General features: G+C 37.2%; 1 protein-coding gene and 1 non-coding gene across 2 annotated transcripts; both read right to left on the reverse strand.

Annotated features, from left to right (window-relative positions):
* Positions 1-1292: 1292 nt before the first annotated feature.
* On the reverse strand, positions 1293-1427 carry LOC141290393 (U11 spliceosomal RNA). Its single transcript, XR_012340136.1, has one exon. It is a non-coding gene; the product is annotated as a U11 spliceosomal RNA (small nuclear RNA).
* An 8101-nt stretch (positions 1428-9528) lies between these two features.
* Positions 9529-23845, reverse strand: rab42a (RAB42, member RAS oncogene family a). The gene is made up of 2 exons (XM_073822078.1): positions 23506-23845; positions 9529-16220 (listed from the first exon to the last, which is right to left on the reverse strand). Exons 1-2 carry the CDS (start codon positions 23718-23720, stop codon positions 15794-15796), a joined length of 642 nt encoding a protein of 213 aa, XP_073678179.1. The 5' UTR covers positions 23721-23845; the 3' UTR covers positions 9529-15793.

The following is a 23845-nucleotide window of genomic DNA, read 5'->3' on the forward strand; positions in this document are numbered from 1 at the left end:
GTAGCATTTTTACTTTAGAACTTTGGTGAGTTAATATAATTGGGTAAAATTCTCGTTATTAACTATTTTTTGATTATTATCATGAATATTACTGGGATATTGGTTGTTTATTATTACTTAAAAATCACACATTATTGTTCTTTTTCTCCAAGACCTTATTCGAAATCCTTAATAGTACCCAATTGACTTAACAATATTGTAATACATTACTTTTCATATAAAGTAACTAAGTAACGTAATTAGTTACTTTTTTAGAAAGAAACTCAATATTGTAATGCATTTCTTTTCATAAAAAGTAACTAAGTAACGTAATTAGTTACTTTTTTAGAAAGAAACTCAATATTGTAATGCATTACTTTTCATAAAAAGTAACTAAGTAACGTAATTAGTTACTTTTTTAGAAAGAAACTCAATATTGTAATGCATTACTTTTCATAAAAAGTAACTAAGTAACGTAATTAGTTACTTTTTTAGAAAGAAACTCAATATTGTAATGCATTACTTTTCATAAAAAGTAACTAAGTAACGTAATTAGTTACTTTTTTAGGGAGTAACTCAATATTGTAATGCATTTCTTTTCATAAAAAGTAACTAAGTAACGTAATTAGTTACTTTTTTAGAAAGAAACTCAATATTGTAATGCATTACTTTTCATAAAAAGTAACTAAGTAACGTAATTAGTTACTTTTTTAGGGAGTAACTCAATATTGTAATGCATTTCTTTTCATAAAAAGTAACTAAGTAACATAATTACTTTTTTAGGGAGTAACTAAGTAACGTAATTAGTTACTTGTTTAGGAAGTAACTCAATATTGTAATGCATTACTTTTAAAGGTAACTTTTCCCAACACTGGTAATTAGTAAAAAGTAATTAAATACTATTTGGAAATAGTAATTTGTGTAAACTATTGAAGATGTAGAGTAACTTACCCAACCCTGGTTGCAACAAATCCATAAAAATATTAATAATCATAAGCACAGTTTATGAGTTATTTAACATATTGCAACTGGGCACTGATATGCAAATTGGAAATACACCAAAGTCTCAATTAAATGATCAAATAAATGTAAAATTAAGTGAAAAATTATGGAAAACTCATGGAAATGTACTGATATAAGAATAATCCTTCATAATATGTCATTTGAAACACTAGCAATAGTTCCTTATGATCCTGTTTTCGTTCAACACGCACAAAACATCAACAAACCTGCACGCCAACGCATGCATTTTGTCATCATGAATAGCCTTTATATAGCTTCTACATATAATATTTCTTTATAATACTACTTGTTGGGGCGCCAAGACATCGGTCACTAGCAGCCCCGAGTTTTAAAAATTGTGCATCCGAAATCTCTTGATAGCGATTCCGTAACTGTGTCAGAGAATCCCTTCCACAGCTATGCCAGACATGGCAGATGCCCTTTTTAAAGATAGACACTTTCTGACTGAAGCTCACATCCAAGCAGTCGAGCGTCTCAGCGAGGGTAACACACACAGTCACGTGTCGTCAGTAAAAACAACCTTCATTTAGTGTGCCACACAGTCTCACAAATACTGTATTACTGTATGGTAATTTGTAGCAGATTGTATATGTATTTGCTGTTTAATATGCTAAATTATCTTAAAACAGATGTTTATGAAGACATTCTAGAGTGAAGCATCATGGGATGGGGGCGGTACGATCATAATTGACAAGCTCTTCAGCCAATCGTACAGCTCTGATGCCGTGCCGGTGACGTCTGAATGGCTAGTGACTCGAAACTATGTTTGAAAGATAAAATAATAAAATTACACAAGATAAACGTTTAGTTCATACTTGATACAATGTCTTAGAGGTAAAGTGTTTATATTATTGTAACAGATAAATTCCTGAGTTTACATTATTACTAATTCATTCTACTGTGTCTGTGTCTTACATACTGGGTTTGTGTGTGAAAGAGAATGCATATATAGAGCAGGCATGATAAAGTATCTATTTCGGACTTTTGGATTTAAAATGCCCCAATATAACATGGTAGATATACATCGTGCCACTGCATAGTTTTACTATTTATTACATTATGCTAAACCAGCACTGGCCTTCTTCAGCCAAATTTTCCACACTCCTAATTCATCATGTTGTCAAGGTGAGTTGGATCCATAGAAAAGCTTGTTTCTTTCTACAGTTATTTCAAGTCATGAAGAATCACCATCTGTGTCTGAAATCCATGTTATAGATCTTATTGCTAAATAATAATCTGTGCATGTAAAAAAAACAAACAAACAAAAAAAACTGTTAACTTTTGGCCCGAGTGGTGGACGCTTAAACCATAGACTGTAAAAAAAACAATATTGAGTTACTTCCTAAAAAAGTAACTAATTACATTACTTAGTTACTTTTTATGAAAAGAAATGCATTACAATATTGAGTTTCTTTCTAAAAAAGTAACTAATTACGTTACTTAGTTACTTTATATGAAAAGAAATGCATTACAATACTGAGTTTCTTTTTAAAAAAAGTAACTAATTACGTTACTTAGTTACTTTATATGAAAAGAAATGCATTACAATATTGAGTTTCTTTCTAAAAAAAGTAACTAATTACGTTACTTAGTTACTTTTTATGAAAAGAAATGCATTGCAATATTGAGTTTCTTTCTAAAAAAGTAACTAATGCACGCGTTATCTGCGGAGGAAGATGTTCTGGTGCTGTGGCTTCACTATCTTGTGCGGATGAATCTGTGTGCTCATGTTCACATATGATATATTTTCAATAATGAAAGATGGATATACAAAAAATATGTTTTATGAGCAGGTACGAATAAATTGTTTTTAGATTAGCTGAAATTAAACATAGCCTAATGATTGCTAATAGTATCAACCATAGACATATATTGTTGATTTAACATATATTATGTCTATGGTATCAACTGTTGCAACTAGGCTATGGCATTTAGGCCACGCCCACACCGTTAGAAAAACAATCCCCCAACAATCCAACGCTCTCCATTGCCTTTGTATTGCGGGAAGCTGACTCCTCGTCATTTTTGACTTAAAACAAAAAAACAGAAGCTGCTATGTGACAATGTGCACAGTAAACAACCTAAAAACACAAAAGCTATAAGTTGTCGACCAAAAAAAAAAAAAAGTTGTAGATGTCTGGTTATTTCACTTTGGGCCATTCAGTTGGATCATTTCTCCAACAAAAGGAAGGTAAGGAAAAGGTGCACTGACATAGACCAATAAAATTTAGTTTATCAATATATCTCCCCCTTTCAGGGGATTTCACCAATGAAATCTGACAAGAACTGCCTCATAAATATGTTTCCTTGTGCTGCAATAGCGCTAAAAAAAGCTTATTCTTCAGGCTAGATGAGCCAGTGCGCATGCGCAGTACTGAGCGCACGTCTTTTGCTTTTAACTGCAGCTGCAGTGATGCACTGAATTTACTAATCAACGATTGGCTCTTTCAGTAAGAAGGCGGGGCTTCGCGGCCATAATGAGCACTGCAGTTTTTCCCAAGTGCACCTGTCTGCAGCCTGCAGATCGAGGCGGGGCTGAATCTGGGGCGGGGCTGCACGTGTCGCCCCGCCCACATGCCTTATCATTGGTTGTAGGTAAATTAATGACGTCACGCAACATCCCTCCCACAACTCATCTCATTGGTTAGTGAAATGGATTGACGTCACTGCCACGATAAACAGAAAATGCAGTTGGAAACTTATGTTACGTTTACGTTTTATATAAATGCTGAATCCTTTGCTTATTTATTCAGCTTTCAGATGTGTACAAATCTAAATTACGTTTTTTTTTAAACGTACGCTTATGACTGGTTTGTGGTCCAAGGTTACATACATTTACAAGCAAGACATCTTTCCGCTGTTTAGTTATCACATTTCTGGCAATCCGTGACTATAAATCAAAATGTTAACCAGTGGTGTTTATTACAGCTTTTTTGATTATTGTCTTAATTGTTACTAAGAAACAAAAAATACCAATAATGCAGTAATTTCGAGAATATTTTCTAATCTTTGAGGTAGCTACATTAATTTCTCTAAGAACTTGAAACACCCTTTGACCCTTCCCGAAGTATATCTACTAAATTGAAAAATATTTTCATTTCTTCTAATTTCGCTATTAATTGTCTTCTTTCAGTTTCATATTTCCTGCACTCTAATATGACGTGTTCCACTGTTTCTTCATGCCCGCAACATTCACATTTCCCTGTGCCATGTTTACCTATTTTCAGTAATGTTCCATTTAATCCCGTGTGTCCAAACCGAAGCCTTGATATTATTGTCTCTTCTCGCCTATTCCTCCCTGTACACCTTATTTCTCCCACTCTCATTTGAATCTTAAGAAAACATCGTCCTTTCCTATTTTCTTCCCATTGTTTTTGCCATTGTTTCTTTAATTTATTTAAGAACATAACCATAACAGATACACTTTAAAGCAAAAATAATCATTTTTATTCAAGCATTACACATTTATAAGTTAATTAAATGTCAATAATTAACTGCACAAACTATAGCAATCACGGAGTGGTCCTTGCTCTGTCCCAAACATGGATATACTGTACATTATGCGTGTCCAATCAGTCATTTGTAATACAATACTGCCACCTGTTGGCGCATTTGTGTAACTTCGAGAACCTCTGTTATGTCGTGATAACGAGAAAAATAACTCATGATAACGAGAAAACAACTTTGTTATGTCGTGATAACGAGAAAAATAAGTCATGATAATGACAAAACAACTTTTGTTTTCTCGAGATCACGAGAAAATGAAGTCGTGATAATGACAAAACAACTTTTGTTATGTCGAGATCACAAGAAAATTATGACGTTATCACGACAAAACAACTCGTTATGTCGAGATCACGAGAAAATTATGTCGTAATCACGACAAAACAACTTCTGTTATGTCGAGATCACGAGAAAAATATGTCATGATCACGACAAAACCAGAAGAAAAAAATAACACTGCATGGCCTCTTAGGACTTCCGTATATTTGCACTGTGTAAAACCATTAAATAAAAGGCACCAGACTACAGAAAATGACATATACTATTTTTTTTTCTGGGGGAGGACCAAGGGGCAACCTTCCGGTCTCCCTCGTGAAACCAACACGGAAGTGACTGAAACTGCAATTCATCGACTGGCCGCTTGAGGCTGGCTGCAAAAGGGAGTCAATCCCATTGACACTCCATGTTAAAATGCCCAACTTTACAGCAGAAAAAAGTATGTTTACAGCCTGGTTCAAAAATGGTTTTGGTCTATATAGCTAGTTTTGCCCTTCATATCAACTGTGAGGGGGGTGAATTTTTTTTATAACTCATCGGTTTAAGTTATATTAAGCCTTAAAGTTCAGCATAATTAAGGGCGTGGTCACTTGAGTGACAGGGGGATTGCCGCTGCTGTCACCACTGTCACTCTAGGCGGGCGTGGTTTCAGCAACCAGCTCCACCCACATCCCGCCTTTTTGCCCATTTTTGATTATCCGGGAGTGACGCGCGATGATGCGATTCCAAGATGGCGACGGCCGAATCCCGCCCACTATGAGCTTCAAATTAGCGCTTCAGAATCCTACGGGTGACGTCACAGATACTACGTCCATATTTTTTTACAGTCTATGGGGAGGACCCACCCACATTTATTTTGCTTCCGACGCCCTTGAGTGTGGATGAGAAACTTTTGGAAAACGCTTGGAAACGCTAGTGTGGACGCAGAGCGTTTTAAAATGAAAACTCCCGTTTTCTGTAAATGTAGCCATATGAGTGACACATCCTGGGTATTCTGTCTTTGCTCTGTATCCAACCAAAATATAACGTTAAACCTGCGCACAATTTTATATTTAGTGAAAAAGTTTAAATTCAGTCGATCTTTTTTTACCCCATTTTAACATGAATTTTGTTGGAAGTTGCCGGTGTTGTGCCGAATTCTGACCCCCGCCAGATTACTACCCCCCTAGTATTGGTAGGTTTAGGGTTAGGTGTGGGGGAGGGGTTAGGATTAGGGGTGGGGTTAGGATTAGGCAATCAGGTAGCGCTTTCAACGAGAGGGGGTCATAATTTGGCAGGGGTCGAAAAAAGGCACAACACCGGTATTCTAAGAATACCTACTTCCCCCCAGCTCGTTTATTCGCCCTTTAAATAAAACAGCTCGAGTCCGCGTCAACGTTTAAAGCCAATTTAATAGTAAAGTCAAAGAGTGCTGAGCTCAGGATTCTGGAACAGCCAATATCAAATCTGACATCTGGGCAGTCCAGGATGTCGAGGATGTCTCACAAAGCTAAAATATGCATTTATATTCTTGATTCTGCAGGCCCCTCCTTCTGACATCTTTCAGCCAGGCCCGGTTCTACGGGGGTGTTTGAGGGTGCTAAGCACCCTCAAACGAAATCAATAGCACCCTCACTTAAAGCTGTAATAATGTTATTTTATTGCAGATTTAGATAACAATCCAGTGCATAATCGTTAAAAAAACTATTTATTTTTCTGCTGTAAGCATTAACAATGCCCTACCATATTGCAACGCATCAAAGCAGTCAATTAGAGCGTTGCATTTCAGCCCCGGCCGACTGGCCGACTTTTTTACACCTCTAGTTGCTGGGCTTCAGGCCAATTTTCACGTCAAAGTTCAGAGGCGGGCGGGCACCTGTTTTATCTGTTTTTGGTTTCTCCTTATTTTAATATTTTAGACATCCATAAATTATGGTGAAGAAAAACATGCCGCGCTGGTGGAAACAACGGGAGACTCACTTTTGCTTTCACTTTCGAGACCGTTACGGACGGCAGCGCAGCTGGAACAGATCCGCGCTCAAGCACACAATATGCTGAAAATTGCCACAAAGATAAATAAATAACACTGAATGTGTCGGGCCGGAAAGAGTAAAGATTATTTAAATTATATTTTAATAAACTAGTGTATTTTGAGTCAGTTTAACAAAAATCATTTTTGGACGCGCCCTTAGAGAGAAATTTATCTTTACGGATTACATAATGAGAGAGTTTTTGTTTTCTATTTGTTTTATTTCGTTAAGTAATAATGTAGAACTATTTTATACGTTTTGTTAAGTGCACACAAATAAAAGTACGCTACACCCTTTACAGTACCGAATGATGTATTAATCTTACCTTTGTGAGCAAAAACGACAGATAATTTTAAATTGCTTCCACTGAAAAAAAACGCACTGGCGCCCATGTCCTGCGTCTTTAGCTTCCACTCTCTGCACAAACTATTGGATATACCGCACATTTATATAGGTTTAACGTTTAAACTAACATTGTTTTATACTTGAACTATTTTATATCTATAGATTTTAGTCAAATCATGATGATTTGAGTAGGCAAACTGATCAAACAGACAGTCTAACGCTGGGCGCTGTTCGTTAAAAATAATAATAATACAATAATAATAATAATAATAAACTTATATTTACGAACAAATATGCTCCAAAGATTTTTTTTTCTAAATTAACTTAATTAAAAATAAAACGAAACTAATTATAATCAATTTGCCATTACATACCAAACTAAAGTATTTTGATTTTAAAATCTGGCTCAGGACGCGCGACATCAGTGGTAGACCGGCTCCAGAATTAAATCCCTGAGGTTGCTTTCACATTTATATTTTTTGCCCCGTACATTACTTTGATATCACGGTGTTAGTCACTGCTATTTCGAGAATGAATCCAGCATAAATATGCAGATGTAATTCCCTAAACACGGCAGCGTGTTTGTGTCCGAAAAAAGACAGTTTCATACAAATTCTGAATGGACTGTAGCCTGGAAAGTGTATACGCGGTCCTTTTATTATCATCCCTAAAAGCCAAATTCCATTATAATAATCAATAAAGCTTTCTAAACTACACAACGAGTCTTGTATTTATCGCGCCATTCCCCCTCCTACCCCCTAATGTCGCCTATGGGTATAAGTTTAGAGCACCCTCATTAATTTAGGAAGCACCCTCAGTGATTAAGTTCTGGAACCGGGCCTGCTTTCAGCTTTCTCCTCCAATCAGGGCCTGTTATCACCAACCGCTCCTGCACCCCATTCTTCTTCTTAGAGTGACCAAAAGTCTAAAACGACCTTCAAACAGCTACTGTTGCAAGGCTTCTTTTCTCCTACGTGCCTGTAAACAAAGGTTTCTCAGAAATGACATAAATGTAGAGAGTTCGCAACTACACACACATTTTACTAAACAGATTCTGTTACACAGTGTCTTCTTTGTCTTTTTTCATAAGCACAGAACATTCTGTCTTCTCATAAGCACAGAATAACCAAAACACAAATTTAAAAGCATTTAGAAAAAGTATTTTCTACAATTTCTATTAAGACCACGAAAGCATCCAAATGGTTAGAATCCATCATGGCACCTCTTACCAGTTACTCAGAAAAAAAGGTGGATAGTTTTCACTTTGTGTCATCAATCTGAATGTAAACAATGCCACTGAACCAAATGAAGCTCGCAAAATTAGCTGATTATTGCTGTTGAAAATGGTCGATTACTGTCATGTTTTGGGCTGTACTAATCAGTTGGACCTGGAAAAAAATCTGGAGAACTACAGAATGCCAAAAGTTACAAATCAAGGAGAAGAGTCCAAAAAAACTGTCTGAGAAACAAAAGGCGTTTTTGGTTGGCCAAACTGAAGCAGGATTTCTAGGGCAAGCATCTTTACAACCAGTAGCGTAGCAAGTCAGCCCAGGGCCCATATGAAAATAATTTAGACGGGCCCCCCAATCATTATGGGCTCCAACACGGTTAACTTGTTTGTTTGTTTTCTTAAGTACATAATGTTATGTGAGTATTCACAGGCTGTTTTATTTAGGGTATAAAGGCTTGGAAATAATATTTAAAGTCCGTTTTCAAGAAAAGCCAACTAGCCTATAACTTTTGCCAACATTGTTTTATTTTTCTCATAAATCACCCAGTTAACTGAGTTGAAGCCTACGTTTTTATTGCAGTTTTTATGTTAAATGTGAAGACAGGTTGGATGCCACATGCTTTTTTTTTTTTTTTTTTTTTGGAGCGAAGTAGGTGGAATTTTTACATTAACTTTATGCAATATAACATTACTTTATAACATGAATTATTTCATTTCAAAGCAGTAATTTAAAGCATTCTATAATATTTTTTAATCATTTTTATTGATAAAATAAAATGTCATGTCTGTGAATTTTCGCTGTTTCAGGTCATTTCTGTGATGCGCTCCTCCTCAAGACAGAGACAGCAGAAAGCGCATCTTTAGCTATTTTACGAAAGCACAATGTTTTGTTGATATTGTGAGTGCACACAAATAAAAGTAGACCTTTTGCTGTTCCTAATGAAGTATTACTTTTACCTTTATGAGCAAAAATGATGGCTTGTTTATTTAAAAAAAATGAAAATGGACGAATGATGAAAGTATGCATTTGTACAATGGTGGAATCATATTAAACTGCTTATCTTTCACACACACACACACACACACACACACACACACACACACACACACACACACACACACACACACACACACAACACTGCAAGAGATTATGAGAACACATATCTTAATTCTAATTTTATTTAAACATAATGAATCTTATATGACATTTACCAAATCACAATGCAATTATATTGACAGTTTACAATGCCCAGAGCTTGATGTACATCATTACTATTGGCTTTAGCATTCATTACAGTTGATTTAACATTTAAAATGTGCAATACATTTCACTCTGCTCTTCCACTTCAGTGATACACCCCTATGAAGGCCTGTACAGATGTGATATATTACTAGAATGGACAGTGGGTGACTAATGACAGATAAAATGTTCTATTCTCTATCTATAATACACAATACACTCATTTCATTTACACAAGCTATTTGATTTATTTCCCTGCAACCGTTTTCTTGAAATGGGGTCAAAGAGCGGTTCTCTGTTGACCACCAGGGGGCGTGTACAATGTATTTGGCACCACCATTTGAACAATTTAGGGGAAATATACATTTAGTATTATGTGAGAAGCAATGTGCAGTTAAATGTGCCAAGAGTAAGAATTTAATGAATGCAGTTACCATAGAAATTGTGCAAAACCATTCAGTGACCGCAACACAACAGCAGTGCGGTCACATATTTCAGTCCATTTGAACCATTTAAATATTCATATTCATGTAAACGCACATCATTAAATATTACAAAGGTAGAAGAATCGAATTGAATTAACCCATCAGAATTTGAAATGTTCAGAAAATGATTTCACAAGGCGTCATCTGACTATTTTTCCATGTGAGAACTGCATTGGTAAATTTATCCTTAATCAAACACATTAACTTCTCTCATTCTCATCTGTTTCCCACCCCTGTAAACGTTGTATCCACAGCTCCCAACACTGTAAAAAGTTTTCAGCAGTTTCAACTTAAAAGCTTCAGTTTAGCAACTTAAAATGTTTAAGTCATTTACACTCACAAGTTAAATCAACTCATTTTATTGTAATAAGTTAAAATGACTTGTAGTTTTAAGCTGATTTAACTTAAATTTTTAAGGCAGCTGCTGACCTTAGAATTTTAAGTTGAATCTGGTGAAAACTTTTTACAGTGAACTTGTTTAAAATCGCTCACATTTAGCAAATTAGTGGGTGTTTTGTCCACAAAGTGTTTTCCTTCAGTAATTGCCATGTCTCATCCAAAGCAGTTATGTTATAGCATGTATTACTACACTTCATTTTAAAGAAAAAAACTGTACAATTAAACCCTGTGTTTTGTAAGTTCTAGTGTTGGACAAAAGGTTGGAGTTATTTACTTATTTAACTGTGAAAGTTTATACACAGCCCATTTGTGCAACCTCATTCATGTTCATTTTATGTTTTTTTTTTCATATGCACAATAAAGCAGTGAAAATAAGCAAGGAAACCTGATTGTCCTACAGCACATGGTTTAAAAGCAACAGAATCTGCACATTTTAGTCATTTTCTGTGCACATCAAAAGGAGAAATCTGCAGAATTAATATAATCATTTGAAGATCATTTGGCAGTTTGGGAGAAGTTTTGGGAGAATATCAAAATATGTGACTGATAGTACGATTCTGATGTTCTGCTGGCACAAACAAGACTCTATTGTCATACTCTCAGCTCTTAGAGAAGACATTATGTAGACCACAACAAACCTTCAGCTTCCACCAAAGCCTCATCTAAAGTATAGGTACATTGTGCCCTCCTGCTATTTACAGTTCATTTAGCCATACAGAAACATATATACAAGCACATCCAGAAAAGCCAACAACACACTATGTGCTGGTGAGATGAGGAGTGCCCTGATAGCTGCCATGATCTGAAGCAGCACATGGTTTGAGTTACTCAGAGACAACTGGTGTCATATATAGTCAGTGCCTGAGGCACGAACCTGGTGTTAGTGAGTTCAACCTCCATACAAGAAACTAGATTTTTAGTGGTGCTTGTGGGTGGTTGCCAGAGCAATGCTTAAATATGTGGTCATTTTAGCATTGCTATGCTCATTCCAAGTCTCTAAAATGGCTCAGGTCCCTATTACACACCAAGAATGATAGCTAAGAGTAAAATAAAAACTGTAATAGTGTCCACACCAATGCATGATAACATTTTGTCTATTATAAGCATGCACTGCACATTTCATCTGCCACTTTAAATTCTCACACTTTGAAAAGTCAAGTGTGGATTTTAGCTGTCAATGTTTTGATCATTTATCAGCTGGAAAACAAAATCTGACAGTGATGCTGAAGATTGTATTCCTCTGTGCTGTTATACCATGATAGTTGTAGTGTGGACATTTCTGGTGAGTCAATGCAATTTTTTTCACCTCTTATATTGGAGTTAAGTGTAAACTGTTGTCCACCATATAGAGTATTTTGTGTATTCAGCATGTTTTCTCTCTCTCTCTCTCTCTCTCTCTCTCTCTCTCTCTCTCTCTCTCTCTCTCTCTCTCTCTCTCTCTCTCTCTCTCTCTCTCTCTCTCTCTCTCTCTCTCTCTCTCTCTCTCTCTCTCTCTCTCTCTCTCTACAAATTTGTTCCAATCTCTAGTGAGCTCAAAGTATTCACTCTTATAAATAAAGGTACTAGTAAAGGTTCTTCAAAGAACCATGTTTAGTTCCACAAATAACCATTCAGTCAAAGGTTCTTTAAAGAACCAACTCTTTCTTAACTTTTTATAATCTGAAGAACCTTCTTTTGCCACAAATTTTTTTTTTTGTGAAACAGAAAGGTTCTTCAGATGTTTAAGGTTCTTTAAAGAACCATTTAGACAAAAAGGTTCTTCTATGGAATCCTGAAGCACCTTTATTTTTAAGAGTGTAGGGGACTCTTTGTTGCAGACTTGTTTGTATGCTGTGATACTCTAATAAGCACACACAATACATAGCACCACAAATATTGGGTAAAATAGTGAATTTAATTTGGACTGATATTTCCCAGTACTGAATGAAATGTGCTGTTGTCAATATATGGTGTCTTAGAAAGCAGCATAATGTTGCTGACTATCTTTGGGAACAGCCGTTTATTTGTCAGGAATGTTGCACTATAATTCTGTCTAGGTAGACAGATTGCTAGATTTTAAAAACAGAGCATATGAGATGTGATTATGGTTCTTTGTATACGTAATCTTTTAGAGAATAAATACTACACGTCAAAAGATATTAGAAAATATTACTCATCCATGGACAAGGTGACTTACAATAGGTTGCATTCGGTTTCTTCTTGAATGATTAGTATTTTGGCTCTGTGAACAGAATAATGTTTGCTGAATTTGGGCTGTAACAAACTAAGTGGTATTAAGGAGTAATGGATTGCAGAATGTGTGTAATTACAATTGCAGACCCAGCGATCAGTCAGAGAGGAGGTTCAGGGTATGTTAACAAGAAAATAATCTACTACACAATGGAAAAGATTTTCATTTGTGTTTTTGAAGATTTGTGAGTACAGAACGATCCCTGTTCACATGGATCTTTGAAAAGTAATGAAATTGCTGTGTATTCCCTGCTGAAAAAAACAGCTAAAAGTGTCCAAAACCCCTCTAAAACCAGCCTGCCTTCCAGCTATGACCAGCTAAAACCAGGCTGGTTGACCAGCTAAATTCAGCCAACCAGCCTAGGCTGGTTTTAGCTGTTTTTTTTCACCAGGGTTCACACATGCTCATGATATCGCCATTTTCACAAATTTGCATTTGCATGGAGACAATGAAATTGTTTCCAAAAACTGAAAAGTTTTCAGAAGTGTTTTCTAGCCCCCAAAGTGCCATTGTCGTGTAAATAAACGGCCAAAACCCTGCTGAAAAAAAAACAAACAAAACAAAACAAAAGAAAACAAACAGCTAAAACCAGCCTAGGCTGGTTGGCTGGTCTTAGCTGGTTTAAACTGGAAGTAGCTGGTTTTAACTGTTTTCCCAGCCTGACCAGCCTGGCCAGGTTGAGAAAGTGGCCAAAACCCCTCTAAAACCAGCCTGCTGACCAGCTATGACCAGCTAACACCAACCTGGTTGAGGCCTAGGCTGGTTTTAGCTGGGGGTTTTTTCAGGAGGGAATGCATAAATAGTTTTTCATTTTTAGTTAAAAGCGGGGGCAGTTCACACAGAACGCGTCTTTGCGTCTAAAAACGTAGGGATGATTTTACAAACTATAGTGCAGAATGCGAGGGTCTTGAGACGCACTTTTGAGATGTGATGCAATAACGGAAATAACAGAAAACTGCTAAACAGCAGAACAGATGTGATAATAGTTTTGATAACCCTTGCAGAAATGTTATATAATTTAGGGTGTCCGGACACAGTCACAATGAGTGCCTTCTTCGCCATGTTGCTGTCAAATTAAACGGTTGCCATGCTATCTTGCTGCTGTATATGTTGCATCGCTTGCCCCGCCTCTGGGGTCTTCTGATTGGTCCACTGTTTCGGAAATTACATTGATGAGCGGCCAGATAGCGCATGTATGTCTGCAAGATGTCTGTTAAAGATCTCTTGATCTGGAAAGCATCTGCTGTGTGCAAACGTCTGGCAGACATCTGTAAGATGTCAGTTTTTACATACATTCTAATTCATAAACATCTTAAACACATCTATTTGTCATCTGATAGGAAATGTCCAATAGACGTATTGCAGATGAGCAAACTACGTCTTGCAGATGTAAATGTAGATGTATCCGAGATGTATGTGTGCTATCAGGGCTGTGCTGCATGTTACATTTTTAATTCTTTTAACTTGACATGCCGTCTTGACAATGCAGCGCTAATGTGTGAGACGCTGCTAAAGACACAACAGTCATACACGTCCATTTAGTGTGTTTACATAGAAAAACAATAGCAAAGCAGTGCATGGGAATGAAAAAAAATGTGTTCTGTGTGAACGACCCTAAAGGCCCTTGCACACCAAGTCCACAATTCTTTGCACGTTAAAAAATAATGGATTTTTTTGCATAAGTAGCAAACATTTTGAGAGGTGTTTTGACAATTTCGAGCCACTGTGATGTTCTGTGCGTGACGAATTTTGACAAATTTGAAAAAATGCATACCAAATGGACCTTTAAGGTCATTGCAAACTGAGTCCGAAATTTTCTTAAGCGTTTTTTCGTATTCATCAAATTTGCCATCCTTTCCATATAAAAATGCTTGCTATGGATGCGAAAACGCAGAAAATTAAACCTGATCCAAATTTTTTATTTTTTCCTTGTCGGAAGAGGATGTTATTTATGTTTATAAAATTATGGGTGTTTATTTCGTTCGTATTTATTTTTTTAACGTGCAAAAATTTTGGACGAAAAATTCAGAGTATAAAATTTTCGTCTGAAATTTTGCACTTAAAAAAAATGACTTCACGTTATGTCAATCGAGTTTACAAAATGCCTCTGAAACTTTCGCCCACCATAAATAATTCGGATCAGGTTCGATTTTCTGTGTTTTCATATCTGTAACAAGCATTTTGATAGGAAAGGATGGCGAATATGAGAAAAACGAATACGTAAATTTCAGACTCAGTGTGCATGGACCTTTTTAACCTAGAAATGAAGTCTACCAACCAACAACTGTTTTCACTTTCTCATATTCGTCTTGCTTAAAAACTCCAGAAAATCAAAATTTGAGTTTTGTGGTTTTCTGTCCATGTGTCTTATTGATACAGATTGCAGATTTATGTGCTAAATACTCAGAAAAACCTATAAAAAACACAGACATTTTACAATATTTTGCTACTGGGAAAATATGCTCTCGAATGCTTTTCTCTTAATATCACCTGCCACTAACTAGAAATAGGAAGTAGCAAATCACGTTTCATGGTACTAACATAAACTAAAGGTTATTGGATAGTGTTTTAAGATCGAACCGTTTGTCCTGTTTCAATGAGAAATGTCAACACAGGGAAAAAAAGGTAGTCAAACCATTTTACGGGCTCTTTAAAGCCTTTAACTGTAGATAGGATTGCAATCAGTAGATGTTCTCTCTAAATGTTAATTGTACCACTGTAATAATGGTTAAGGTAAAGGGAAAAGGAACAAGCCAAATAAACCATACTAGCTCCAGAGGATGTGAAGTACAACTAGATTCTAAAAATGTTTATCCTCACGTTATCCACAAGACTGCTGCAAACTTCAGAACATGGTGTGATCCCCAACAATATGAAGCAGGGCCTGTCCATTCAAGCCCAAATATACTACACCTTTGAGTGGCTTGTACCATCAACCTCAGACAGCGACAACAAGGTAAGTGCAGCGGTCCAGGCCTGAGGCAGTGACCATGATGCGACACGTTAGTGAAAGCCGAGGTGAGCGAGGACCGACTGATGCACAGGTGAGAGATTACAGGTGAGTTGTGGGAGTCAGCAGTTGCAGCTCTTTTCTCGCTCCGCCTCCTCCTCGGCGGGATAGAGAACTTTAGCGGTGAGGCCGCTCTTGACCCCGTCCCAGCCGTCGCGCGTGGAGATCTCACCCATCTTCATCAGCTCATAGATGTCCCGAGTGAGCAGCTCGAAAGCACGTTCCACGTTGCTGTTGCACTTGGCCGAAGTTTCCACGTAGCGGATGCCGAGTTCGGCCGCCAGCTGCTCCGCCTCGTCCCGCGTCACCTTGCGGTCGCGGTTCAGGTCGCTCTTGTGGCCGATTAGGATGTAGACCATGTGATGAGGCAGGATGTGCTCGCTGACTTCTCGGTGCCATTCCCGCACGTGATCGAAGGTCTTCCTGTTCGTCAGGTCAAAGACTAAGAGGCCGCCCACAGAGTTGCGATAGTAGGAAGTGGTGATGGACCTGACGGGAGGAAGAAGACAAAATATTCAAGACTCTTGTGAGTAAATGCACCAAATCATGTCCAGAGATTCTTAGATGCAGATCATTTTTACCTTTACATTACATTTAGACATTTAGCAGAGGCTTTTATCCAAAGCGACTCATTTAGCCTAACGCAGTACACGTATAAAGTTTTTTTTTATTGTACAATTCTAAAAAGAAAATAGATAGAATAGAATATTTTTTAGAATAGAATTAGAATAGAGAATAGAGGTGCTAGAGTTAGAGGGTCAAATAAAGGCGTAAGAGATGTGTTTTAGCCAATTTCAAAATGAAAATTAGCCCATTATTTACTCACCCTCCAAGCATCCTAGGTGTATATGACTTCTTTCTTTGCGAAGAATCCAATTGGAGTTATATTAAAAATTATCCTTAAAGGTGCCATAGAATGGAAAACTGTATTTACCTTGGCATAGTTGAATAATAACAGTTCAGTACATGGACATGACATACCACGAGTCTCAAACACCACCATTTCCTCCTCCTTATATAAATCTAGTGTTTGCAAAAGACCACCGAAAAATAGGTCAATTCCAACATAACACCGACTATTACGCATTAGTCGCGATCCTTAATAGTTACGCCCCCAACATTTGCATAACCCAATCATCAGTAACGTCAGTACATGACTAAAATAAGGCGAGCCACTGAAGGGACATGGTTAGCTTACTGCTAGCGGTAGCCTGTTATATTGCAGTACATAAGATTTCACTTACCACATAAACTGAGTGATGACTGCACTGATGATGGTGAATGATTTACAGATCTGAGCATCACTAACAAGCATCTAAACTTATGTGGTAAGTACTGCCGCTGTAGTATAACGTTACACAGAGCACATGCGATCACAATAGTGAGAGTAAAATGATCGCGCATTCAATACGGCAGATTCAACAAACCGCATATTAAAAGCGGCTAGAGCTCCGTAATTAAATATATATGAAGAGCTCTTGAAGATGTTACGTCTTCAAATTGAGAGCTTTAAACTCGATTAACAATTTTGATGGCCTGGATGAGGCAGTGATAACTGCACCTGTGGTTGAAAACGCAGACTAGACAAAGACAAAACAAAAAAGAAGGTTCGTCACTCAAGCCCTGCATGTTTACTAGTGCGTTTTCGTTTTAAAACGGCGTTTTAAAATGAAAAGGATCTTCGTCTACATTAGCGAGTAACCTATTGTTTAGATGAAGGACATGCTTGAAGCGGTCGAAAGGGGAATCTACTTATGCATATCTATGGGTACAGCAACGATCAAGATGTGATTGTTTACACTGTCGGTCGTCAAGGATACGCAGAGAGAATGTGGACAGCCACGCTTTCGTTTTCAAAATTCTCCAAAAGTTTTGGTCCATTTACAATGAAACGCAACACCGGAGTTTTCAAACTAAAACACGCAAACAAAAAGCTGTCACAAGACGACCTGATAATAAATTTTGTTTTATGAAAGACCAAACAAGGTTTACAAGGACTGGACCAAAAAATAAAAATAAACTTTGAATGTATGATCGACAATATTGTTGTTTCATTTAACAATCATTGTTTAACTTGTTCAGAATGAGCCAACAGACCATTTTAACAGGATAAATTGAATATAAACAAAATATATGGGTTTAGGCAAAAAATGTTATTTTTCTGAAAACTATCAAAATGGATTTATAGCGTTTTGGAAAAGAGCTCCTCATATTTCCTTCATGTGCCAGCTATTGAGATGAGCAGCTCTGTGAAACAGCCAATCAGAGCAGAGTTCATCATTAATATTCACGGACCTTCCAAATAAGGCAATAACAGAGCATTTCATTCTAGGGACAAATCCTAGGGTTGTAAATGGACCGTTTCTGGAGATTTTTTGCCCTTTCCTATGCCATATACCTTCTAGGTAGATATCAGAGAACAATTTAAAATATTGTATTAATGCATTTTATGGCACCTTTAAAAATTATTAAAGTGTCTCACATGGCTCCGGTGGGTGAATAAAGGCCTCCTATAGCGAATCGATGCGTTTTTCTAAGAAAAAATATCCATATTTAAAATGTAATAATCACTATAATCTAGCTTGCGCCAGCTGGTCTTACACGGAAGCCCTTCCCGGGTGAATGGCGTCGGACCTTGGCGTTGCACATGTGCTGGTGAGTCTCGCACAAACCAATGTTTGTTTACAGGAGCAAAGGAAGCAAAGTTTCCTCATAGCAAAGGAAAACCAGTCTTCTCTTGGCTTATGTTTTGTTTTAATCTCTCCACGGCAAGTTCGCGTTTGTCACTTCTGAGCAGCACATGTTCATCCGCCTGGAGCTGCTTCCATGTACAACCAGTTGGCGCAAGCTAGATTATAGTGATTTTTGCATTTTAAATATGGATATATTTTTACAAAAATGCATCGATTCACTACAGGAGGCCTTTATTCACCCCCCAGAGCCATGTGAGGTACTTTGTATTATGGATGGATGCACTTTATTGGACTTGTTTTGGATTGATGAAAAGAAACACCCATACCATTCTAAAGTTTTAAAATGGCAAGATAATTTTTAATATAACTCTGATTGGATTCGTCTGAAAGATCGAAGTCATATACACCTATAGGATGCCTGGAGGGCAAGTACATAATGGGCTAATAAAATTTTTTTCAAACTAACCCTTTAAGAAATTTTCGCTATTGTCCTAGCTTTGTTTTTTCACAATAGCCTACCCACAGAACTTCTGATGATTGGGCTATGCAAATATTGGGGGCGTGACTATTAATGATTCCGAGACTATTAGTCATAGTCGCTGTTATGTTGGAATTGGCCTGTTTTTCAGTGGTCTTTTGCAATATAAGAAGGAGGAAAAGATGGTGTTTAAGACTCACGGTATGTCATGCCCATGTACAGAACTGTGGTTATTCAACGATGCCAGGGTAAATACAGTTTTACATTCTATGGCACTTTTAAACTTAATTGATAGCATTTGTGGCAATAATGTTTTGGTGACAACAAAACAATTTTAACTCAGCACTCAAAAAAAGAAGCAAAAATCAAGGTTGCAGCTTCGAAGCTTCGTTGTCAAACGTCACATCACTAGATAAACTATCACCTTTTAGTTCACCTACAACACCTCTGCTCTGACCAACAGCCACTGAACAAATAATCAGGTCCAAGATGGGTTCGTCACTTTTTGAGGTGCCCCTGAAACATTTCCGTTGTGCTCCGTGCTATTTGCAGCGTTTTTTTGTGTTTGCAGTGTTTTTTTTGTGTGTTTGCAGCGTTTCCGTATTTGTGTTTGCGTTGCGAGGATTTGCAGCGCCTGTGTTGTCAAACTGATGAAGATGTTTTTTTTTTTTTATTTGTTGTCGTTTTTTTCTGTTTGCATGTGTTTTCTTAAGTTGCAGCATGTTGAGCTCTCTCGGCCACCGTAGAGATGTGATTTTGTATGAATTGTTAAAATGTGATTCATACATAAACCTATGGTTTTTAGAAAAAAGTAAGAATAAAGCTCGACCCCTAAACCTAACTGTCAAGCATAGGCAGATTGTATGAAATGTACGCATGAGATTGTACAAATTCATATGAATTTGTCAAAATGCATAACAGTTTTGAATTTCTATAAGATAGCATGGCAAATGTGAAGCTCTCGAAGAATTTTTGAAAATCCCTTTCATTATTCTTCTCTAAAACTACTAGTTTATTGTTTGAGCTGAAAAGCTGAACCCAGAATATTCCTTCAAAGTTATATAAACAATTATCCTGGCATTTCCAAGCTTTAGAATGGCATGGGCGGGCATTTCTCATCATCTGTCCAATAAGGTGCATCCATCCATAATAAAAAAGTGACTCACACGGCTCCTGGGGGTTAATAAAGGCCTCCTGCAGTGAATCGATGCAGTTTTGTAAGAAAAATATCCATATTTTAAATGTTATAATCACTTTAATCTAGCTTGGGCCAACTGGATGTCACCAAAGGATGCTGGCGTTGTGCCGTTGAGTCTCGCACAAACCAACGTTTGTTTACAGGAGCAAAGGAAGCAAAGTTTCCTTACTTTAGCAAAGGAAAACCAGTCTCCTCTTGGCTTTTACTGAAATCCTCCGACAATTTTCGTACATCAGATCTCTCCACGGTGCGTTCGCGTTTGTCACGTCTAAACGACACATGCTCAACGCTGACATTGTATGTCATCCACCCGGAGCTGCTTCCATGTACAACCAGTTGGTGCAAGCTAGATTAAGGTGATTATTACATTTTAAATATGGATATTTTTCTTAAAAAATGCATAGATTCGCCACAGGAGGCCTTTATTCACCCCCCAGAACCATGTAGGGCTAGATGGATGCACTTTATTGGACTTGTTTTGGACTGATGAAGAGTCTTGAAAATGCCAGGATCATTTTTAATATAACTCTGATTGGATTCGTCTGGAAGAAGAAAGTCATATACACCTATACCTGGAGGGAGAATAACTAATGGGCTAATCCTTTAAGGAATATTATGGGTTTCATACAAGTTAAACTCGATAGCATTTGTGACATAATGTTTCAAGGTTGCAGTGAAGCACTTGTGATAAAAGTAAAAAAGGGACCATTTCTAAAGGATATAAAAGCAGAAATGTGCAACTTGGGGTATTTTTTTGTATAAATTTTCACAATGTAATTCATACATAAACCTACGTCTTTTTAGAAAAAAGTAAGCATAAAGCTCCACCCATAAACCTAACTGTCAAGCATAGGCAGATTTTATGAAATGTGTGCATGAGATTGTACAAATTCATATGAATTTGACAGAATGCAAAATAGTTTTGAATTTCCATGAGATAGTGTTGGAAATGTGAAGCTCTCAAAGAATTTTAGAAAATCCCTTACATTATTCTTCTTCTCTAAAATGAGTGTTTGAGCTGTAACGTTTTTTTTTTTTTTTTTTTTTTGGAGCTGAACCTAGAATATTCAAGAAACCTAGTGGGTAACTCAGTGTAATTAAATTGTAGGATGCATTTTGGTAGATGTAACATCCAAATAACACCAAATAACAACAAAAAAAAAAAAAACATTTCAAATATGAAAAATCTGGTAATTTATAAGATTAGGCTGTAAAGTTAGATGTACAAGAATACGCTCACTTTTGGAAAAATGCATAATAAAAACACAAAATTGTATCAGGATAACATTAAAGGATTAGTTCACTTTCAGAACAAACATTTACAGATAACAAACCCACCCCCTTGTCATCCAAGATGTTCATGTCTTTCTTTCTTCAGTTGTAAAGAAATGGCTTTTTTGAGGCAAACATTTCAGAATTTCTCTCCATATAATGGACTTCTATGGTACCCCCAAGTTGAACTTCCAAAATGCAGCTACAAAGGGCTCTGAATGATCCCAGCCGAGGAAGAAGTGTCTTATCTAGTGAAACAATGGGTTATTTTCTGAAAACATTTACAATTTATATACTTTTTAATCTCAAATGCTTGTCTTGCCGAGCTAGACAAGACGAGCATTTGAGGTTAAAAAAGTATATAAATTGTAATTTTTTTTTTTAGAAAATAACACATCATTTTGCTAGATAAGGCCCTTCTTTCCTCGGCTGGGATCATTCAGAGCCCTTTGTAGCTGCATTTTGGAAGTTCAACTTGGGGGTACCATAGAAGTCCATAATATTGAGAGAAATCCTGAAATGTTTTCCTCAAAAAACATAATTTCCTTACAACTGAAGAAAGAAAAAAAATGAACATCTTGGATGACAAAGGGTTGAGTACATTATCTGTAAATTTTTGTTCTGAAAGTGAACTACTCCTTTAAAGGGACAGTCAATGCTATCTCATGACCAATTCATTAATTTTTTTTACGAGGTGGCTAATTCATACGCATTTGTACAACCTGATTTTTACAATTTAGCACAATTGACGTGTAGGTTTGGGGCAGGGTTAGGTCACCAATTCATACGAATTGGTAAACTCGCAAAATATGCACAATTTAGCCATTTGTATGAGTGAAGTTGTATGAATTAGTACAAATTAGCCACCTAGTAAAATATGTCCATGAGATCAGGTTGGGATAGTTCGCCCAAAAATGAAAATTCTGTCTATAATTATTTACCCTCATGTTGTCCCAAACACGTAAGACCTGTTCATCATCAGAACAAAAATGAAGATATTTCTAATGAAATCTGAAAGCTTTCTGACACTCTATAGACAGCGACACAACTGACATGTTCAAAGCCCAGAAAGGTAGTAAGTCAATAAAAGGTGATTCAACCTTAATTTTATGAAGCTACAAGAATACATTTTGTGTGCAAAGAAAGCACAAATAATGACTTCAAATTTCTTGTCTTGTCTTGAAAAGCATGCTTCATAAAATTACATTTGAACCGCTGATGTCACATGGACTATATTAACGACGTCCTTACTTTCCAGACCTTGAACTTTGTAGTTGCATTGCTGTCTCCGCAGGGTCAGAAAGCTCTCAGATTTCATCAAAAATATCTTGATTAACAAAGCTCTTACAGGTTTGGAACAACATGAGGATGAGCAAATAATGACAGAATTTTCATTTTCGGTTAAACTAACCCTTTAAACCTGCGAAATGCATGCAGTCCTTAGTCATTTGTTTATTTTACTGTGTGTCAACCGCACTGGCACACATTCAGACAGTGTGTGTGTCCTACACTATATACATTTTGCATCTGCAGTGGCTTGTGTCAAGGCGTCTTTAACATGGACAGTCAGAATCACAGGCCCCACTGGTCCATAATATATCCTCACTGAAATTAATTGTAATTACACATAGTCCTAATTGATTATATACCTTAAAAGGTGATTTTAATTATGCATACTGCGTCCTATGATATTGTATGTCTGATCACTCACAATATAAAAACAAGAAAGGCTTTCTGCTGGTTGATTCTTATTTCATCAGTGTTCTTTAAAGCATTGAGGATGGATGTTTGTGCCTCCCTGAAGGCAAGCTGTGCTTCGAAATATAGGGCAAGCACATCAGAGACAGCAGGATCTGAGCCCAGTGACAGTACTAAACCAAACACACGCTCATCACTGAGTCCAAACAGGTGAGGCATATGATGCTGGGACAAATCAATGAGATGAGCCCGTTTAACTCATTCAGAAACAGGCCTGCCTGAACCTTATTACACGGAGCAGGTGTATGATAGAACAGAAAGATGACCATGCATTGCAGTACAAATACTGATATGCATTACACATTATTAGACTACACAACCAATGACATCTCAAAATGGAATACAATCGCTGTACATGCACAAGCCAAGACTAACCTGAATCTCTCTTGTCCGGCGGTATCCCATAGCTGTAGCTTGATTTTAACCCCGGGTTCGATGTCTATTGAACGGGCGTAGAAATCCACCCCGACCGTCGGGTCCGCTACATCGCTGTATACGCCATCCGTGAACCTCTTGAGCAAAGATGATTTGCCCACCGTCGAGTCCCCCAGTAAAATGATCCTGAACTGGTATTGCCATAAACTATCCATGGCATGGCGAGTGGAGAGCTCCAGCCACAGGCTCGAAGACAAAGCCGGAGCGCTAGCGGTGTTTACATTGAGCGAACGGCGCGGAGAGGAGAGGAGCGGAGCCCGATGAAGGTGGGGGCGGTGAG

Source organism: Garra rufa, chromosome 17, assembly GCF_049309525.1.
Source record: "Garra rufa chromosome 17, GarRuf1.0, whole genome shotgun sequence".
NCBI lineage: Eukaryota > Metazoa > Chordata > Actinopteri > Cypriniformes > Cyprinidae > Garra > Garra rufa.